Source organism: Myotis davidii, unplaced genomic scaffold (genome assembly GCF_000327345.1).
Source record: "Myotis davidii unplaced genomic scaffold, ASM32734v1 scaffold361, whole genome shotgun sequence".
NCBI classification, from domain to species: domain Eukaryota; kingdom Metazoa; phylum Chordata; class Mammalia; order Chiroptera; family Vespertilionidae; genus Myotis; species Myotis davidii.
The window spans coordinates 398,778-417,220 of record NW_006291011.1 but is presented as its reverse complement, the minus strand read 5'-3'; the positions used below and the strand labels follow the sequence as shown (position 1 = coordinate 417,220).

The window sequence follows — 18,443 nt, the reverse complement described above, 5'->3', positions numbered from 1 at the left end:
ACAGACCACCTACTAGCCTAGTCCCACCACCTTCTCTTGTTTTTGAATTTGTTTGTTTTGTACCTACCGGATTCTAATCAAAATTGGAAGCACCAGTCACAGACACACACACACACACACACACACACACACCTACCTCATCTGAGCACATCAGAGATAGAAGCTACACACACACACACACACACACACACCTCATCTGAGCACATCAGAGGTAGAAGTAATAGAAATCAGCTTGAAAGAGAATGTTCCTACCTAATCTGAGGGACTCAAAGCCTCTATTCATCTTAAAATAACTTCACAGAGATTTCCAAATCCAAGAAGGCTAAGAATACTACCGGGAGACATCTTATTTTAGAACTCAAAAGGACTTGAGGGAATCAATTTGTGCAACATGCCTTGTTTAGCAGATAAGCAATCAACGGTCTGGACAAGTTGAACAGCTGCCCAAATGGCAAAGAGCAAACTGCCAGTGGCCCAGGCAGGAGTCCCGTTTCCTAGACAAGTTCTCTAAATTTTTAGCAAATGCCTAGTGTCTCAGGGCTTCAAAAGGCACACAGGACTTCCTTACAGTGACAAGTAATACAAAAGTGGGTGCATTTTCCTTATGATTACCTAATTTCACATCGATAAAATAATTCATATATATTATTGTTAGTCTCTTTTCCAATTAACATCGGGGCATAAGGCCTTATTAGAAAACATGTAATTTTAAATACTCCTCAGCAAGAGAAATCTTTTCTTAAAAAATTATCTGCTGACTTGAAAAATCAAATGCAAAGCAAGTTGGTTTGTTTTTTGGGGTTTTTTCTGTTTTGCTTGTTTGTTTTTAGTAGATCCACTTAGTTCAATTGGTCTTCCTCAAGTAAATACACAAAAGAAAACCTTATTTTAACCCAGTCATGGCAAAACAAATTCATATAGTATATTCTTTAACATTGCCAAATGTTTTCAAGGTCTTAGAGCCTTTTTTTGGTAATTATTCATCACAAATATTCTTTTGAGCAGAATAGCTTCATTTTACCAAGGCTTCCTCCCCTTTTGTTACTATTCAAACACAGGTAGGAACAAAGTCAGGGAGCCCTGTTCTCTTCATCCCAACCTTAGATGAAGAAGAGTGAGCCCCTTGCACTTTGAACTCGCGATAACATTTTCAAAGTTCTGCAGGCAATTAAAAGAAGAGTGGATCTCAAAGTCCATGCCCTGGCTAATTTTTCCACAGAGAGCTATAACCAGCAATCCCCAGCAAATAAAATGGGAGTCTTTAACTGGCCAAATTCTGTTGGAATAGCTGTTTGCTGTGGCTTGTTATGCATTGAGAATACAGAAGCCCAACTCTACTAATCTTTCACCTCATCACGACCTTTGTTACTCTTAGAGACTTGAGTTTTACAGCTCCAAGTTTAGTTTATCTGAGACACAAAGGCCCAATATAAAACATATGAGTAATATTTTTAAGCACCACAAGATAGAATAGTCCATTAACTGATGAATTACTTGCAGCACAGAAATGGGGTATACTGGTGTAATATGAATCCAAGATCTAGCCTCCACTTTCTCACTCGCAAGATGAGAATGGTAAGCATGACTGGTGTTGGAACTGTTTACATGACTATTAATGGGAGAGTACATGTAAAACAATATGTGCGAATTTATTAAATTTATAAATATAATAAACCTATGGATTCCTAGGAAAGATCAACTTTTAGACCCAAGTTATTCTTGAGCAACGACATTAATACTGACTCTAAGAGACAGTAACAGTCCTAAGATTTTTCCAAAAAGACAAGCAGCATTATCATAGTATTGAACAGAGGTCTCCTTCACTCCAAGAAACAGAATTAACCAGCTAATTTATAATAATTTGGTATTCTTTCAGTATTCTATTATAATTTAGGTTTCTATCTATCATAGCCCTGGAGGAATTCAATTAATTTTCACACACTTCTCTTAGATTAGAAGTGCACTCTTATTAGTGTTGCATTAGCGGATGCAAATCATTGTCCAGATACGGCAGGGGACTGAAAATTAAATAAATAAACGTGCGTGACTTGGAGAAGATCACCCCAAAAGGATGCAAGCACTTTGCAGAGCCAGCCTCCCGGCGGAAACCTCACAATCAGTAGCTACTGAGGAAGCATTTCACGGCTCCCATTCGGAAAGCCAGTCTGTGAAGCTCCCTTCCCGCTGCCCCTCAGCAGGCCAGGGTTGGTTGAAAACTTTTTCAGAATATGGTGCGTTGAAAACTAAGGCCTCGTCGACTTAAAACGACGCTGCTTTGTAATGTTCGCTTCCAATCTGGAGTTCCTATTTTTAGAAGGGCAAGCCACCGCCCTTCCGAAAATCTTTTTTCATTCATCTTTCCACACAGCCTGTTATGTTGGGTTGCATGAATGTAGGCCACATTAGATCTGCGGGCTTCTAGAGAACAAAGCCCTCTCTCACTTCTCCACATTGCAAAGGACATGGAGAGAGAACTTACATGGAATGTCATTTTGCCCAAGTGGGTTAAGGGATTTGCCGGAGGATGCGTTCATTTCAGGTGCAACCTCCTTAGAGAAACGGGTACAAACAGAAGAGGCGCCTCAGCATTCTTTCAGGATGCAAACATTAGCCTAATAATTACCTCTACCAACTGCTGAAATGTTGTTTTTCATTCTCTTCTTTTCAAAATGTCAAGTCCCAGATTCAGAAAGCATTTGGTGATACAGTATTGATCCCACGTGCCTCAGAGTTTTCAGGCAGAAGTTTTGTATTTTTATTTCTGGGAAGTGCAATCATTATGCAGTAGCAACCCATTCACCCAAAAAATTAATAGTAACTTATTATTCCAACTTGAGCAGTCGGTCTGAAAACGGTTCCCTGCCTCATCACTCAGTGTTGGACCGGCGTGGTTCCCTGGCTTTAGATCTGAGTCCCGTGCCCATCACCCGCTGTCCTCAGCACCGTCGTTCAAACACAGCTGTGACCCTTGATGAAGATGACATGGCCGCGTCCAGTTGATGTGTTTTCTGAGTCATTAACCCGGATTTCTCCATTTTGAATTTTGGAAAACAGTTTTGTGTAATGTTCGCAGCTGAGTGAGGGCCATAGCTGAACACCTTTTTATGAGTTTTTAAACGTTACTAACTGCTAAATTAACATTTCAAAAGTGGGCTTTTCCTGTGTTATAGATTTATTGTTGCCTCAAAAACAAATATTGTGGACATGTAGATGTGTTGCTTCCCAGTAGCTGTAACCTGCGGGCTTTATTTAAACTGTCCTTTGAATCTACAATAATTTCGTGTCAGGGAGGAATAGGATCTTTATCAACAAAGGGCGGCCAGAATCCCAACTGTTTCTTGAGTGGCTGTAATAGATGAATAATGTTACAACCAACTGAGCAAAAGCCTTTTTGCTCAAAAGGCTTTTCACTGATGCCGGTGGTATTCTACACCCATGTGTTCCTCTCGAAGCTCAGTAGTTTCCATCTGACTTTCATTACTTTTCTTGAGAGGATCAGTTTTACAACTGGAGTCAGAAAATCACTCAAAGTAATTGAAAGTGGCAATCAGTGAAATATAATAATTTTAGCTTGGGAACAGCATATGTTTCATTATAAAGAAAATATTTTTTCCACAAACCCAAGACCCGTGTTTTCCCAGAGCAAAAAAGGAACCATGTGCACGTTCTAACACTGCCTCCCATGTCACGGTGATATCACTGGAAAGTGCTCGTCTCCCTCCAGGAGTGGCAACTTGTTACCTCCCGAGGAAATCTATTCCCTTTTTGATTATATTAAAATTTAAAATTCTAATTTAAAATTCTTTATTATATTGGAGATAAACTCCACATCTCTGCAGTTATATCCTTCAGAGTTGAAAAACGTGGGTTTCAACAGAGTAAACCTGAACCTCTCTTCAGATACACATGGGCAGATCTTACCCCCAACCCTTGCCCTTTCCTTTGCCAAGTTGTACTGTATATTCCTTTCTTATATGGAATAGATTTCATCTTCTTAATCACTCTGGCCACTCTCCCTGGAAGAAGTGCAGACTTGCCCATATTTCTCTTAAAGGCATTATTCTGAGGAAAAATTAGACTTTCAGTCAGAATATCTGCATTAAATTATAGCTCTGCTACTTATTAAATGTTGTAACTGGAGAAAATTATTTACTCTTTTTGTCATTAGGAATAGCATAGTTGAATAAAAGAGACATGATCTGGAGGTCAAAATGGGCAATAAACAAGCCAACAAACAAATATGTAATTACAGTTTGTAATATATAATGTATTACAATTGCCAAGGGAGTCCTGTGGTCCCAAGGTGCAAAGGGCAGGCCTTCTGAAATGAAGGCGAACATTTTACAATGGGAAGGAGACAAGGTGTGTTCCAGGGTGTGGGACGGCACTACAGTAAGAGAGCATTGTTTTCTCAAATGAAGCAGAGTCTAAAGCAGGGGTGGGCAAACTTTTTGACTCGAGGGCCACAATGGGTTCTTAAACTGGACCGGAGGGCCGGAACAAAAGCATGGATGGAGTGTTTGTGTGAACTAATATAAATTCAAAGTAAACATCATTACATAAAACGGAACGGTCTTTTTTTCAAGAGTATTATTCATTTCAAACGGGCCAGATCCGGCCCGTGGGCCGTAGTTTGCCCACGGCTGGTCTAGAGTTTAGAAGCTTAGAAGGTGAAGGGAATGAGATTAGTCTGGAGAAGGGCAGAGCCTGGTAGCCATTGTTGAGCATGTGAATTTTATGTGAAGTGTACAGGGAAGCCATGGTTGGGTTTGCAGAAGCGATGTTACAGTGTCTGAATGATGCCTTTAAAAATTGCCCTCATGCTAGATGGAGAACAGACTGCAAAGGATAAAAGTAGAAGTGGGACAACCAATTAGGAGGCAACTGTCATAATCCAAAGAGAGGTTCATGTGATACAACAACCCCATGAGGTTTAAACGAGAAGCAATACTCTTCAGAGGTTAGGACAAAGTCATAGCAGACTGCCTGTCTATAATTAAACCCGACTCCACCAACTCCAGCAAGTTTTCAAACGCTGTGCATCTCAGTTTAATCTTCTGTGAAAGGAAGATCATCACAGGGCTCACTTTATAGAGTTGTTGTGAGGATTAAATGAGTTTCCTATTTGTGAAATCTGCAGTGAATTTTTCACCATTATGACATGCTGTATCACATTTTTCAGTCCCAGGCATTATTTTATGTAGTTTTTGTCTGGGAAAGAGGAAGAGAATGAGTGAGGAATGTGACCAGATAATTGTTTATTCTCCTTAACAATTTCTATTCTACTAATGGAATGGAAAAAGACAACGTGAGAGAAGGCATTCTGTGGACACTCGGTTGTGTTGTTCTTTCTTTGGTAGTCCCCCTTGTCATTTTATAAAGACCTAACAACTCAAACATTGCATTTATTTAACTCTATTAGACCTGTTTTGAATCTTGCTTAGAACCCAAATTCTAATACATCACTGTGAGCCCTCTAGAGCAGTGTGGAACAGCAATGGACAATGCCATTAGGCTGCCTCCCAGGTTATTTCCTCTTGTGATACGCTCACTTAGTTGAATAACATTCCTCCTTAACAGGCATCCCAGGAAGTGACTATGTGAACGCCAACTACATAGATGGTTACAGGAAGCAAAACGCCTACATTGCAACACAGGGATCTCTCCCTGAAACATTCGGGGACTTTTGGAGAATGATATGGGAGCAACGGAGTGCCACAGTTGTCATGATGACAAAACTAGAAGAACGATCCAGGGTAAGAATAAATATCTGTCTCTTCCCTCTGAGAAATCTTCCCTTAGATACTCCCAATGTTGCATATTTTATTCTGTTCAGAATCCAACCTTAAGCTCTGACCTTCTGACTGACATTATTGTGAATGGGCATCAACTCTGATCCAACCATTCCTCAACACTTCTGAGCCTTTCAAAAGTGAAATTCTTTCATGTTACAATGTGTGCGATCCCTAAAACAAACAAAAAATTATTACTCAAAGAAGTAGATTACTTGGTTAGGCAAAATAGTTATTAGCTTGCACTAACTCTTTCAAAAACATTCATCGAACACACAGACTTTGGGGGAGAATTTCACCAAAATCTACTTCCCAGTATTTTTAACTTTTCGTTTCCCACAATCTGAAGCATAAGATCTAAAATCATGTGACACAGGCTCTTATTTAAATTATTCGAATTGTGTAAATTAACTCAGGGAAGCCAGAAAAATAAACATGTAGAGGGTATGTTGCTAGTTTAGCCTTCTCCAAAATGAGAAGATTTTAATAATATAGTCATTGCTTATAAGGTCCAAGGAAGGAGTTGCAGCCATCATATGGATCTAATATTATGGTACACAGCACGTTAGTTAAATGCTGCTGATTTGCGAAACCAAAACATAATGGGTAAGCCATATTCCCAGGAAAATAAGCAGATACTGTAGCCAACTGATGAAAGTCAATATTATTTTTTTTTGAAAGTCAATCTTTAAATCTTAAGAATTTAATGAAGAAGTCCCTGAAAAATCGCTGAAGAGGACAGTACCTCTTGCTGAAGAGCGGGACATGCGGGGGAGAGTTTGAAACCACCACTGAGTGGTCTCTCAGAGTGGTCACGGCAGCCCCCGGTGGATATGCAGCAGGAAGCCAAGCCCCACCCCCCCATTTGCTGTGTGATAGCTGAGACTTTCCAGATGGTCCAAGCACAGTTCAGGGCAGCTTCTCTCAGCCTAGGTCTGTATGTGACGGAAGAGGTGAAAGCTGCCACTAGGATTTCTAAGGAAAAAGCTCAGACTTAGGAAAATACAAAAAGTCCCAGCTGTTACCTTACAGATAAGGAGTGGAGCAGTAAAAAGAGATGTTTCACAACTGGTTTTGCAAAACTAAAAAAACAAAAATCAGATCTTTTTAAAATGTGGATTCTATAGACATATTGAAATATTGTCTGAAATGAATTTAGATAAAAAATTGTTATGACTCTGAAGACAAGTATCTTTACATGCTAATGCCAAAAGATATAAATGGACCTATTATTTATTTGTACTTAGGGTACCCCTTATACCACAAGCCCTTTCTTTAACAACAACCCCCTACCCCAGTGGTCGGCAAACTGCGACTCGTGAGCCACATGCGGCTCTTTGGCCCCTTGAGTTTGGCCAGGAAGTTTCAATCGCACTATACTCGCGCGCCCACACATGGTATTTTGTGGAAGAGCCACACTCAAGGGGCCGCACTTTGCCAACCACTGCCCTACCCAAATGATTCTTGAATAAACCTGTTAATAATTATAACAGTGTCAAACACATATTAGGTATATTGCTATTTCTCAACCACCCTCTGAGATATATACTACCACGATCTCCACTTTATATATGAGTAAACTCTAGCTAGAACATTCCAGAAGGTCACCCAAGGTCATTTAGCTACCAGGGCAGTATTAGGAATTGAAGAGACAGTCTGAATCCAGAACACACGTGCTTTACCATTGGTCCATGCTGCCTGGTAACACTTTGTGAAGCTGAGACAGCTAAACGCTTCTACTTTGGCATGCATGTAAATCCAACCTACCCGGACCACTCTGCCGGGAGAGACCGGCTGGTAACAAGCAGTCATTTGCAAAAGCTGTTTTCAGTAAAACACACATTTTATCTTGACACTGCAGGCCTTCATTAAACTATGCACAGAAACTTGTTTTGAAATAACCAAAGGAAATTCTTCCCCTTTTCTCCCTAATTGCTTCTAATAATAAAGTTAGTTCTCACTGGCCCCTCTGCCACCGCAGCATCTGATGGTAATGAGCAGTTCTTGACGGAAGGCATTGTGACTTCAATACCTGCGGTTTATCTTTATGTTGCAGGCTACTCCCCCCACCCCCTACCTTAGACAGAGGAACTTATTTGGAAGTCACTAAAGGAACCTCTGTTTCCTCCCGTCATTAATTACTCTTTGCTCTTGCAAGTTAGCTTTCTCTTTGTTAAATGGCCTAAAGGAGGCCAATTAAAATGCTGTCTGGTGATTTTTATTCTGTGGTGATTCAGCCTGTACCCAAACTTGTGATGACCTGCATAAGCCAATACTGAGGAGTTCCAACCATTATCAATCTGCTCATAGCAATGAGCCCTGATCCCTAAAGCCCCAAAGACCTTTGTTCTCTAGCCTGAAATACTTGAGAATAAATGACCAAATGCAACAGAGAGATCTGGTGCCCCAAATTATGTCACCTGTTCTTCCATCTTTCTCCTTCACATCCGTCCATCTCACCTTTTCCCTATGAAGTGTCTTCTTCACCTAAAGACTTAGGGAGAAAGGGCTAGGCAGTCCTGGATTCTCAAACAAGACCTTGGATTGAGTTTCACTGTAAAAACAATGTTGCATAGTGGTTGGTTGTTGCTGAAATATATAGCTCCATACTTGAGGAACTTTGTGGCTTATGTGGCTGGCCTGAAGTCTCAATGAATTCTCAGTTCCCAGCAGCCAGCCTCAAAGCAGACGTTTAAACTACTTTGGCTTTAGTTAGGAATTGCCTGTAGTCTCCCTCATAAATGGAGGTGGTCCAGGTAGTTTAAAAGAATCGCCTCTCCAAGGGCTGAAACCTTAAAGTTTCTTATTTTGATTAAGGCTCAGGTTCTTGAAATAATATTCATCTCCTTGGTACATGGGGAAAAGTGTGTGTGTGTCTAAACACTTATGTGTATTACAAGTATGTAGGAATACGTGTTGACTGGAGATTTGGGGTGGAGAAGAGAGAAGAAAAGGAAAGGGAAGAGAGGATAACAATGTTACACAAGACTCTGGGACATCACCGTCAGAGAAAGAGGAAGCCACAAGACAGTTCCAAGTAGGGCTGTCTCACAGTTAAATGTCTGGGTTTAGATTAAGATTCTAGTGCTTATTCGCTATGTAATAATGAGCCATTTACTAGAGTTCTCAAAGTCTCACTTCTCCTTTTTGACTTGCATGGAAGGATTTCTGTGGGTATTGACTGAGATAAAGAATGTGACAAGATGGCTCAATGACTCTCAACTATTATTATTTGGTTTGAGAGAGAGAGAGAAGTTGGAGGCTTTACCATTACAACTTTACTTCCTCCTAAAGCTGTCTTCCAAATAATTAAATTTTTTGTTTCCAAATGAAATGAGTTTGACTTTCTGTGATTGACAGTGAATCCTGACCAAGTTCATAGAGTCACTGCACATGGCGGATCCTGCCAACTGTTCCTAGTGTAACACACCCTTGTATTATGGTCCAGAGGAGAGTGTAGCTGAGAACATGAGCATTTTGTGTGGGGGTTTTTGCACTTGCCTTTCCCCACGACAGACGCTCCAGAATGGATGCAGAAACTTATTCATCAGTCTGCAAACAGACCATGGCTACTGTGGCTGCTACTTCCATTGCAGCCATATCTTGAAGGAATCCTACATAATAAAAGGCTAATACACAAATCAGCCGAATGGTGGAACAACCTTGGGGTGTGGGCCTAAGCTGTCAGTCAGATATCCCCTGGGGGCTCCCGGACTGCGAGAGGGCAGAGGCCAAGCTGAGCCCCCCACCCCCACACACACACACACACACACCACCAGTGCACAAATGTCGTGCACTGCACAGTATAATATAAAAATAGTGAGTGATATTGATATGAGTTACATGTGGTAATAATTGTCAGTAAAGTCCATGTATTTTAGATACCACGTTTCTTAACCATTCTTTTGTTTAAAATATATTTTTATTGATTTTTTACAGAGAGGAAGGGAGAGGGATAGACAGAATCATCGATGAGAGAGAAACATCAATCAGCTGCCTCCTGCACACTCCCCACTGGGTATGTGCCCGCAACCAAGGTACATGCCCTTGACCGGAATCGAACCTGGGACCCTTGAGTCCGCAGGCCAGCGCTCTATCCACTGAGCCAAATCGGTTAGGGCATCTTCCCCATTCTTACTTTCTTGATGATGCTTGGGAATTCTCTACTTAAGACCTATTACCTGTTTTTTCCAGCTTTCTGTTTTGCCCAGGCTTGGCTCACTCTTACCTTGTCATTCTAGCCTACTGTTGATAAAGCAGCTTATAACCCTTGCTGAGCTACAACAGCTGATTCACACAAAGGGCCACTGGAGTCATTGGCAGGTGTTAGAAGTTTAATTGGCCTTTTGTGAGCGAACTGAGCACTCTTTGGTTTGAATGGTCTTAGTCCTGTGAGGTATGACTTAGGACTTCAGTTGACCACTTGAAAACTTAAGTTCTTTGATTTTCAAATAATATTATTCCCCCTATTCAGTTAAGATCTCAAACCTACCTGAAAAGACTATTTGTATGATAAATACACTGTTTTCAACCCCAAAGAGGAAATGTGTATTATAGATTGTTTTCTATGAGTGTCATTCAGATAGATAAAGAAAATAAATGAAAAGCTAAAATCTGAAGATTTTTAAGTTAAAATATGATTGCTGCCTGAACTACAGGTCAACCTAAAGCCTTGTAAAATGTACTATGACATGAGATACGGTTAGTGGGTTTTATTCCACAGTTTCCATCTTTTTTGCCAAATGCTCTCAAGTTCTGCGTAGTTCATTGATTCTGTAGAAGATCATTCTGGTGCCCTAGAATGTGGTCTCTAATTGTTTCCATGTTTCATAACATGCCAGTAAGCACATGAATTGGTTTGGGCAACCACATGTAGGGGAAAAAAGTTCGGAAAAAATGAAACATGGTAAGGGAGTAAAATATATACAGCTGGGAGTTCCTCTCCAAGATTGTTATTTGTGGGCAACTGGGACACATGATTGGCAGTCCCACTTGAAGAATTGGAGTCTCCGAGGTGGGATTTGCCAAGGTGATTTCTGGCCCAGGAAGCTTTATTGTTTTGTTGATGATTGTCCACTTTTTTTTTCTTCCTTTATCTGCTTTTGACTACTGCTCGTCTGCTTTGTTCCCCATGTGAGGCACACAGGTCAGAGGGAATGGGCAAACCTCATGCTTGGCAAACCCTTAAGCAGCCTTGCTTAGTGTTAGAAGCTGAAATGGCTTATTTGGCTTTCACTAGTTCTCACCTTCTCACGGGCCTGCCTTCAGTTACTGCCCAGAGTTGACACTCATTCTGTGTCTTCCAAGCTTTAGAGTGGGAGTTGGTTCACTTAAAGAGCTGTGACTGTGGCGGTACTTAGAGCCATAAATGTTGAGGATGGGAGTGAAATTTTGACAGTCAACCAACAGGATGTGATTCATGATTTGAATTATCATCCATTGTGAGCCACACTGATGTGTAGTATTAGCATAGGGATAGACGTGATTTCCAAGCTAGCTAAATCCTATTTTCTGTTTTGAAATAGAGTATCTTGAGTATCTTGAAAACCATTTGATGGTATTCATTGCTAGAGCAGATCAAATGTTTTGTGCATCGTGACTTTTGCTCATCTTAGGCCAGAGAATGATCAAAGTTCTCTATACTAAGTTAGGGAATTAGAGTATGGAGATTTGGCATTTGGCCAGTGGAACACTTCTGACCTTAGTGACCACTTGCTCTTCCTATGTCCCCTCCAGTCTTTGAATGTCACTTTAGTAAATTTCCCCTGAATGAGACTGAAGTTGGGATGAACACACACATTTGGTTCTATGGCCTAAAGGCAAGACAGCAATTGCAGGCAAAAAGCTAAAAAAAAAAAAAAAAGAAAGAAAGAAAGTAGAGATGCTGGTCAAACGTTTTCTTGTTTTCCTATAAAATAAATCTTGAGATTCTTTTCAGATTGGGAGGTCAAGCGGGGTTAAATGAAGGCAGAATCCGGGTGAAGATTACAAATGGCAGTGTTATTGTTTTCCTTGTCGTTATCGGTTTGGGACGGCCCAGCCTTGGCCAACGGCAGACTAATTCTTGGCCCCTCTTGGTTTGTCAAGGTTCGGTAGGTTTAATGGAGAACAAATGCTTTCCAAATGCCAGGTCTGTGTCCTCTTCCAAATAGAACTGGAAGCGCCAAAGGCCTTGAACATTTAATTTCTCCAACTGCAGCCTGAAGCGCTGCCTATCTAGAGAAGCAGAAACTGCTTTTTCCTTGAGCAGCTATAGGAACGGCAGCACAAACATTGCCTTTGGAGTCTGCGTGATGTATGGGATTGTTTTTGAAAAGTGTTGGATATCTAATGTAAATAGGACACAAGCAACAAAAAGGATGATGCTCGAGTTGGCAACCTAACGGATGTTCGGCTCCTTATCTGGCAAGTCCCATACTCTTGGTTTTCTCTTGTCAACAGACATAGTGTCAGATAAAAGAAAAAGAATCCCACCAATGGCCTATTGTTTGTTAGCTTCCTGGATTTTCTACCTCTTTCCCACCCTGCCTCCTCTATTTACAATGGAAGCCAGCAGATTCTGGCTCAGAACATTCCTAGCAAAGTGAGTTGGAGGCATCACAGCCTAAAGAAAGAGCTGGACTTGGAAGAGGAAATAAAACCGGACCCTGATGACTTCTGCAAAGCCCTTTTCCTTCTCGGAAGCCGTGTTGATAGCCATCCCAGGCTGGATTAGGTCATTTTAAGGTTTTGGGAAGTATAGATCGGTCTCTAGTCTCAGGCAAGGCTGATGTTTAGCTGGTACGCATCAGTGCAGTTGTACTGATTGTTAAAATACTGGCTGGTGTATGGAAATACCTTTTTATTGAAACTTTGTGCCACTAGTGATATTGCTCCGTGGTAAGGATGCAGGCATGTTTCTGGGCCAGTGGCAGCCACTGGGCAGACCAGGGCAGAAGCAGAGGTGGCAGCAGGGCTGTCTGGAGCACCCAGCCACTGCCAGGAATGATTAAAACACAGGCGCAGACACGAAGGACTCAAGCCAGACCCGGCCACTGCAAAGGGGCATTTCACACGATTGCCCTCTGCTTACAATACAGAACGGGAGAGGGAACGACACTCCGTGTAATGGGAGAAGTCATTGGAAAAGTTTAGTGCAGCAACTCTGTTAAATTTCAGCAGACACATTTTCTTAGTCTGTTCGGGCTGCTCTCACAGAATACCATGGACTGGGCGATTTATAAACTACAGGCATTTCTTTCCCACCATTCCAAAGGCTGGGACGTTTAAGATCAAAACACTGGCAGAATCAGTGTTTTTGAGGATCAACTTCCTGATTCATAGACAGCTGCCTTCTCACTATGTCCTCGTGTGAGGGGACGGGTAAGAGGGCTCTCTGGGGTCTCTCTTTGGAGGCACTGATTCTGTGCCACGGGGGCTTAACTCTCTTGACTTAACCTCTCAAAGGCTCCATCTCCTAATACCATCACACAGGGAATTAGATTTCAGCATATGAATTTTAGGGGGACACAAATGTTCAGTCTATAGCACACATAAAACAAAAAAGAATGTCCATTCTTTTGAGTTAACAAATGGTTTGGAAAATGTTAGAATAATTCAATGAACCAATAAGCAGTTTTATGATACATAATTTGGTTTATTTAGAGAATAATATTTTTCAACTTTATAGTTTTTTTATGAAAAGCTATTACTTCACTGGTAGTAAAATTCTTTAACATTACTCTCATTTCAGGTTTTCCATTGCCCTTGATCTTTCACCAAATTTTGGTCAGCAAAGAGCAAATGAAAAGGGAAATACATAAAACAGATGGTTTTGTTAAGAGACAATAGAATCATTGAGGTGATCACTATCCTTATTGTGAAAAATTAGGTATTAAAACCGGTCTTAAAAACTTCCAAAAGAGATATTATAACGTAAGAAATAAACAGTTTAGCATATAACTTTTTTCTGTCCCCTAAAATATATCCTAACGTTTCTCTAAAACTGTCTCTTACTGCACTAGCCCTTTTTAAGTAGGTGTTGATAATGTGTGTTAACATTTCCTCACTACCAATAACAACTTTGATTTGTGCTATCGAATGTTAACATACTTCTGTCACAGGAGAATCCTGTACCCAAACTTATTAGATATTGATTTCCAGTCACTTTCAGCAGCAGTCATGTTGCACATACATCATTCATTGTCTGTCCTATGTCCTTCTTTGGCAAAATAATCCGGCCCCAGGCAGGCTTCTCAGAGTGCCATGTGGCAAATGCATTTGGTATCCATGATGCTGGGACCCTTCGGAGGTCTTGGTTCGTTACATTTGGAATTGGGATGTGTGGCCATGCTGCCACACTCAATAAGTCTTTATTAACTGGAAAGGAGGAGATTTTAGTTTCACAAAATTTTAGCCCATTTGAAAATAAGCCAACCTAGACCACAGTATAGTTGCTTATAATGTTGGCTTCCAGTTGCTGAGTGCCTGTGACGTGCCAGGCACTTCCAGGATAAGCCACGTGTGAGCAAATGTGGAACCTGAAGGAACGCGTTCCCCTGAAGCAGTCAGCAGACCTGCCAGTCAAACCCTCAAGATACTCCCTTCTGAATACCTATATGTGTTTTATCACTTTATCACCTCACATTTGATGGTTTGGCATGAAAGAGGTCAAATGAATTAATTTCATAACATACCTGTAGCTGTGGTCAACCTCTCCATAATTATAAATGAACGCTTACCATCTAAGGGTGATCACTTTGTGATATTAAAAAGAAATCTCCCCGAAATTCGGCCAGAAATCGGAACTGTCTCATGTAGTGTAGGACTCAAGGAGAGGTACCGGCTGATGCTTCAAAACCACAGCCTGGTAGCAGATTCTGCTGCTCTCCTTCCCCGCCTCCCACTCTAAGGCATCCTCTTCTCTCCGCAGACCTGGGCCCAGGTAGATAGAGGGAGTTGTTTGGAATCTCACAACGACCTCTTTGGAGAACCAGGAGATGTAATCACAACTCCGTAGTCAATAAGACTGATGGATTTGGGCAGAGCCTACCTGTCATTTCACTTAGGTGTCCCCTATACCTGCTAACACCTTGCCTTCCACCTGGACTGTCCTAAACACATACCTGGTGGGTTTAAAAACATATGCCTCTTTCACATTTAGAATTATTGAGGTCATTCATAACAACTACATAGTTAAGAACATGATCTAACTGATAATTAATAATAGCTATTGCCTGTTGGAATGCCTACTTGTGCTGGCCATTGAGTTCAATGTCATGATTTTGGGGCCTTATAATAGCCAGGGCATGGCAGAGATAGTGTTCCCATTTTACAGGTGAGCCCATGGGGTTCGGGTCCTAGAAACAGAGAAGCAGCTTAGTGGTCATCCAGCGATGCTGCCAGACTGTCCATGAGCCGCTTGTAGTCACATTAGAATGAAATAGGAAAAAGCAAAACTCAGTCTTCGTACTCAGGAGCTCCTCTCCTGCCTTCTAGGTCTTATACACACGTCTGCGCCCACACCAGCCCTGTGCATGAAGCCTCAGAAGTCCTTAGTAACCCTCTCTGGAAATACCTTCTGAGATTTTCTCCCAGGAAAAAAGATGGGGAGAGAGGCTGTTGTCAAAGAAGACATTTCAAGAGAGAAAAAAAATGGAGCTAGTTCATTTGCATTAGCTAATTAGGAAAAAAAATCATTTCTATTGTTCTCCTGTGTCTTTTCTCACTGCACCTCCAACTTGCTCTCTGATGGTGAAATCAGATGTTATTTGCTTAGTGAATGGCTACAAATGAAAGACTTAAAAGAATAGCTGTCAGTAAAACTAAGCCCTTAAATGTAGCCCTCAGAAATCAGATGCAACCTGTGCAGGCTACTCTGCGAGTGAGGCTGGGAAATGCAGCGCTGAGGTACTTACTGATGAAGGAAGACTGTGTTGCTGTAGCCGCTCAGATAAGCTCAGGGGCGGCTTCTAATCCCTCTGCCAAGCCCAGATGTGTGCCTGCGTGCACAGGTTAGAATGTTTAGTGTTCCAGAAGCTCCCTTTGTGAAATATTTCCTGAGAGAAACAGCAGTGTTTCAATATATTTGCTTTAAAGAATTGCTCCCAATTTTTGCAGTTCACTTTGATTTTCAAACATCTTCTTTGTAAAAAGTAAGGCTAAAGTACGTTATTTAAATTGAGTACAAAAGCTTTTTTTTTTTTTTTTTTTTTTCATAGAAAAGTTACTACCAAAATTCAGTGTTTCTTGTTAGCAGCTATTGACTCTATAGCAATAATGCTTGTTTTATTCCTTTCCTCCTGCTTATTCATTCTTTCCTTTCTATCTTCTTCCTCCATCCTTCTCTCTCTTCCTTACACAAATGTGTATTGAGTGTCCACCATGTGTTAGGCACTCTGGGCTCCGTTTTTTTTTTTTTTTTTTTTTTTTTTAGCCAGCAATATTCACAATATTCATTCCTTATAATCATATTTGGTGGAATTTTTTTCCTAAAGGGATTGGGAGTCTAAGACAATAATAGTTGCAATTCTAAACTTATTACTAGCATGATGAAAATGATTAGTGCAATTTTAGTTTCTCCTATGTCTTGAGTATGGAGGGGATATGTAGATGAAAAGTCACTAAATAATGGAGCCATTCGTCCAGAGCTCACTAAAAGGCCGGCTCATGGTTCCTTCCTGTATTCCCTTTGTCTTCCCTCACCAATGGATCTGAGGGTAACCGAGGCCAAGCTTTGAAATATGATTGCATTGTATCTGGTTCGGTGCCTTGGACTGACCTTATACATTTACTTCTCTTCTTGTGCCCGCCATAGTGACATTTGTCCGCCTGGGATTTGAACTGTTGGTTTTGATTTGAGAGGGTTGGCATCCAGCTGAAACTGTCAAGTGATGAGTTTGAGTTTCTCTCTTGATTCTTCACCTTAACACATCGCTGGCCTCCTCTCCCATGTTGAAATAAGAGGCCTCCAAAGTTACTTCTGGCCTTTGCAGCGTGACATCAACTTGACATCTATTTCATGGTTGAAAACAGAGCCATTGGCTTAATTTTTGTGTTTGTGTGCATGTGTGTGTGAGTGTGTGTGTGTGTGTGAGAGTGTGTGTGTGTGTGTGTGTGTGTGTGTGTTTTTCCATTTCTATGGTGGCTACGTAAGTAGTGTTGGCTCCATTCAAGTAGGGGCCTTGGCTAAGTCTGTCCGGATGCGGCTTGGGTTTTAACGGATGATCAGAAAACACAGAGGTGCTAAGCGCTGGCCACTGCATCAGTGTTCTTAAAGTCTTTTCCTCATGTTGTCTTTCTTTGAGTTAGAACAAATGGTAGACACATAATACACGGAAGACTATTTTGTGCTCTAGGAATCATACAAATAATTTTTTATAAACCCTATTAAGAGACAATTTTTACTGCCAACTATTTTTGTTTGCTTTTCATGAACTAGATATTTTTGTGTGGTCTCGCTATTGAAATAAAGGCACAGAAGTCAAACATTGTAAAGTCAATATCTGTGTTATTGTTTAACTGTACATTTAGGCGTTTTTTCTTTTTCTTGTCTAGGAAATTGTGTAGAGGATAAAACCTCTCCCTTTTTAGAAGGCCCAGCATCCTTTGAGGAGTAGATGCTCTATCTATGAAATGGAAAATTAGAATATTTCTCACAGAATGATACTGATATTTATATGCAACATAAAAGCAAATAATTATCTAGTAATACTATTCACTGGACAAAAGAATTCTAGCATCTGTGCTAATAATGCCTCATTGTTTTATTTCAATCCAATGGTTGTAACTTTCACCTCTTTCTTTTTCAAGTACAAGGTGTGTTTCCTAATATTAAATAATAGTAGATTTCTTTGCCCAGAGAAATACAGTTTGGTTTGTTTCCATAGGAATTACTCCCATTTTTCTTTTAATCTGGGATAGAAAGGATAAATATATTCTGATCTATGGCCTTGCTAGAAAATACAGTGTTGTGTGTGTGTCATTTTTCATTATGCTTTTTAATGCCCAAAGGACACATTCAGTAAATTTGAGTCATATTGCAGACCTTGAATTATTCTTTGCTGCATGTTAAATTAATTGGGTGAATACTTTTTTAAGTGCTTTTCTTCGACTCCATATAGAAATGGTAGATTATTCATCTCAAATGAATAAATTTTAAATTATTTAAACTTTGCACTGCTAGTGTGTGACCCTCTGAGACTTCTTTTTTTAAGAACAGACAGCTCATTTTTTCCTAGGCATTACAGATTTAATTTGTCATGAATGCAAGTACCATTTTTCTTGTATGTTAAAAACGCTATGTTTATTATACTTTGATTGATTTACAAATTATGCCCACTTTTCTTTAAATGAACATGTTTGGAAATTGTGATAGCACAAGATGAAATAACATGTGCCTTCAAACCTTGATGGATGAAGGCTCGCTATCTCACCGTGTGGTGTAGATGCCTACGTGGGATCTTCCCTGTGCGATTCTTAATGTCTATCCCAAAACACACTTGTGTTTTCTTTTCAAGTATTCTGAAGTTTCACATACCTCTCTACTTATTTTACCGGCAACAATTTGCAGTTTATTTTTTCTCCGGGAAAATTGAATCTGTTACTGCTTAGTATTCCTACCAGTTTGAAAAATGTGGTTTATATTGGCATCAGAGCAGTCATACATATATT

At 40.5% G+C, this 18,443-nt stretch overlaps 1 protein-coding gene across 31 annotated transcripts in view; it reads left to right on the top strand.

Moving 5' to 3' along the window:
• The window catches only part of PTPRD (protein tyrosine phosphatase, receptor type D), an 833,389-nt gene that overhangs the window by 763,974 nt on the left and 50,972 nt on the right, over nt 1-18,443 (top strand). For all 31 annotated transcript variants that reach the window (XM_015564215.1, XM_015564194.1, XM_015564191.1 and 28 more), the window contains one exon: nt 5,581-5,756. In XM_015564215.1, coding sequence (XP_015419701.1) covers nt 5,581-5,756 — 176 coding nt within the window. The remainder of the gene's footprint in view (nt 1-5,580; nt 5,757-18,443) is intronic.